The sequence below is a fragment of the Sinocyclocheilus anshuiensis genome, unplaced genomic scaffold, assembly GCF_001515605.1.
Source record: "Sinocyclocheilus anshuiensis isolate Anshui unplaced genomic scaffold, SAMN03320099.WGS_v1.1 scaffold1392, whole genome shotgun sequence".
NCBI lineage: Eukaryota > Metazoa > Chordata > Actinopteri > Cypriniformes > Cyprinidae > Sinocyclocheilus > Sinocyclocheilus anshuiensis.
Genome location: NW_015542476.1, coordinates 8,244 through 11,809, shown reverse-complemented (window position 1 = coordinate 11,809; position 3,566 = coordinate 8,244). Strand labels below are relative to the sequence as shown.

General features: G+C 34.9%; 1 protein-coding gene across 1 annotated transcript in view; it reads right to left on the bottom strand.

The window, feature by feature from the left end:
• LOC107693814 (fibrinogen C domain-containing protein 1-like) overlaps positions 1-2,850 on the bottom strand; it is a 65,407-nt gene extending 62,557 nt beyond the window's left edge. The window contains exons 1-2 of the mRNA XM_016493336.1: positions 2,806-2,850; positions 1,388-1,471 (exon numbers count right to left, since the gene is read on the bottom strand). Of these exons, the coding sequence (XP_016348822.1) occupies positions 1,388-1,471; positions 2,806-2,850 (129 nt within the window). The remainder of the gene's footprint in view (positions 1-1,387; positions 1,472-2,805) is intronic.
• Between the last annotated feature and the right edge of the window lie 716 nt (positions 2,851-3,566).

Sequence of the window (3,566 nt, the reverse complement as noted above, 5' to 3'; positions counted from 1 at the left end):
ATATATATGTATATTATTATTCTTATTAAATTATTTAAATATAGTAAATAAAGTACAATGCCAGCATGAATGATAAGATAAAACACATCATAATTAATTGATATAATTGATATCTTCATATTTATCCAAGCCAACTGTTCATACTAAAGGACAAATGTTATTTTATTTAACAGGTATGACTGATGAGCTTAAATTCTACATGTAATCCAACTGAACTAAATCAAGTAATGCTCCTTGGACACCTTCTTTTTGAACAGCCGTTTCATCTAGATGAAAAACTGCTAAAACAGATTTATACGGCAGACTCTCAAAAGGTTGAAAGCAGTATTGATAGTTAGACTTTACAGTAAGAGCCATTTCCCCTGCAGATCAGCTGTCATTGTGACTGCTTTCTTTTTCATGTTCTATTGCTGATTCTCTCCAGCAGTGCCTCAGTAGATTGATAGCTATTTTTGCTTGTTGTATTTTATTGAGTGAAGATTTTGTCCCTTTGTCCCTTCTCCAAAACTCTCACACACAGACACATGCACACACTATTCTAAACACAAACAACACCATAAACAAGCTACATTGAGCATTTCTATGAGCGTTGTTGACTCCTGACTGAATTAATTCGAAGCCTCATGATGGTGATTCAGTGGTGTATCAGTGTCCTGTTCATGAAATCCCTACAGAGGTCTGTTTTCTCCCACACAGTGGTGCATTCACTTGAATTTTAATTTTAACGCCCAGACAGATGAAGGGTATTTCTGCAAAAAAACTGTTTTTGCATAAAATATTCAGAAAGCAACGACACTTCAGTGGATATGAGATCCATAAGAGGGCTGACACACAGGGAAGAATATGATGAAATGCTGAATATAAGCCAAATGTGTGTGTGTGAAAGAGAGTCTGATATTGACTGACTGCTTATCAGTACAATCACAAACATGCAATTCCAAAAGACAGACATGAAAGGTTTACATATCAAACGCTAGGTGTAATATAGTAAAATCTCTTCCTTGAGCCCATCAGTTTTACACAGACAAGATTCAATCCTCCATTTTATATTTGTTCCACACTACACGGAAGAGAGGAAGAGAGGCTGAATTTTGAAGAACAAAACTATGCATCAGTTTACTGAGGCATACAGGATACAATGGGGTCAGAAAAATCTGAAAACACAAGTGAAAATGCATTTTTTTTTTTTTTGCATTACAAATTATATTATCAGCTATTAGTGTCATGCTGTTTCTTTGTTTTAAAGACTTTGTTAGAAAGTCTGTTCTAAATCAGACTTTCAATGTGGTCTCAGACGTTTGGACCCATTTTATACAATTCAGTAGTTCCAGGAACTAATGATATGTCAAGCTTTAAGTTTAATGGTGTGAGATATTCAAGCCCTTACCTTGGGCGGTGTTTGTCTGACTGTGTCCGAGTCTGACCAGCGATGTTTAAGTTGAGAGGAGTTGGGCACACACTCACAGAATGTCTGCATCAAACAAACAAACAAACATAAAACTAAAACTATTGTTTTTCTTTGTCATTTGGTGTGTGTGTGTGTGTGTGTGTGTGTGTGTGTACAGGTTTGTCTATACTTTGAGGGTCAAATGTCCTTACTAAAATAGTGAAATATTATAACAACCAACTTGTGAGGACATTTTATGTGTCTTCATGCTCATGTCATCATGCTTATATTTCAATATAATGTTGTGCACAGGTTTCTGTGAAGGTTAGGTTTAGGACACAGAAAATTAAAACATATAAAACAATGGAAGTACTGTACTCTCCGGACATTGTCATTGTCATTGACATTGTTGTATATTATATTACATTATATGATATTACTCATCAAACAAACCTGTGTGTGTGTCCTGGTATTCACTATCTTACGGGGAAGAAATGTTTCCAAAAGGATAGTAATACCAGTAAATCTTTTCCTTGTGGGGACAATTTTTAATTTTTTTTTGGTCCCCATTAGGGAAAAAAGCTTATAAATCATACAGAATTATCTTTTTTGAAAATCTAAAATAGCAGAAAATTTTGTTTGAGGGGTAGGTTTAGGGGTAGGGTTAGGGTAAGGGGATAGAAAATACAGTTTGTACAGTATAAAGACCATTACGCCAATGGAATGTCCCCATAAAACATAGACATTGTGGTGTATGTGTGTGTGTGTGTGTGTATAATCTCAGCTGACATGAGAATCATCCTTTTGCTCTAATAATGCCCTTTTAGTAATATAGCTCCTCTGATCTTGCAAACACATAAGGTCACATATACACTTTCATAAGCATCTCATCAGATTTTCTTTTTAATATACCAGGCAATAACAGTGGACCAAACAAACAACCAAACAACCTAATGGTGCATGTTATTCCTAAGAAAAATTTTTGCTGCAATTGTTAAAATACTTCCTTATACCACCTATCGAGACTTCCTAAATACCACCTATCGAGACGACTTTTTGTGATCAAATCAATTCCCAATGGATAAAATCTAATTTCAGCTTGCTTTTTTCCTCATTTAATATCTTCGTTTTCACACAGAAATACATCACATTATGGAAGTAAAATGGCCTGCGAATGCAGTTTCATGTTGACTTTATCATCAACAAAAAATTACCAATAAATCTTCAACTCATCAGTTTGTGAAAACAAAACATTGAATGTTGTTTACAGAAAGGCACTGCACAGAATAAATGTTAAAATACACACTTTCAAAAGTATAGCCGCAAGACATTATACAATTATGTATACAATTATACCATATAATTATGGTAATTATATTTATTACCATGAGATTAATGTAATAAAATCACTTACTAACCTTGTCTGTGCAGTTATCCAATCTTGCTACTGCTGTCATGACCATGTTCAGTTATCAGATAGCAAGAGCAAGAGAGAGACAGAGAGCAAGACTGTTCCAGATCTGCATGTAAAATGTGCATAATCTGACTACTTAAACTAATTCAGAGGTATTTTACACACATTCTGTCCTCCGTTTAAGGCACAACATAAGCTTAAATTACACTAGTCAGCTGGGAGAAGGGAAGAGACGGAGGAAGTGATGAAACAGAGCTTGCAGGTGGACAACAGAGAGCCTGAAGAGATCAGACCACCCGTACTGACTTCAGAATATTCTGACAGGCAAAACTTCACTGTTTCAGAAGATACTAACAATAAGAGAGACAAAAAAGAGAAAAAATGAAAGTGAATCAGAAAGGAACAATGAAACATTATGAGGTTGTGGTGTTCACATTTTTACAGTTTTCACCCAGTGGAAAGGTAAAACTCAATAAAAATCTTAGTCTTGGCAGGCTTTTTGTCCTATACAGAAAGAGATTATATGGCTTAATTTTGTGAGAACTGTCTAGGAACAACATCATCTGTTGACCAAACAAGTTTATCTGGCAGGAACAGGTGGCCAAATGCTTGGATTTTGTTCACAAATATCACTAATACTACAACAACAAGTACACAGTGTACAGAGTATTACAATTTAAAAGTACATGATTACACAGCAACACCTGAACTGCAGAAATTAGATTTGAGCTTTGTCACTGTAACACACAAACAAACAAAAAAGAA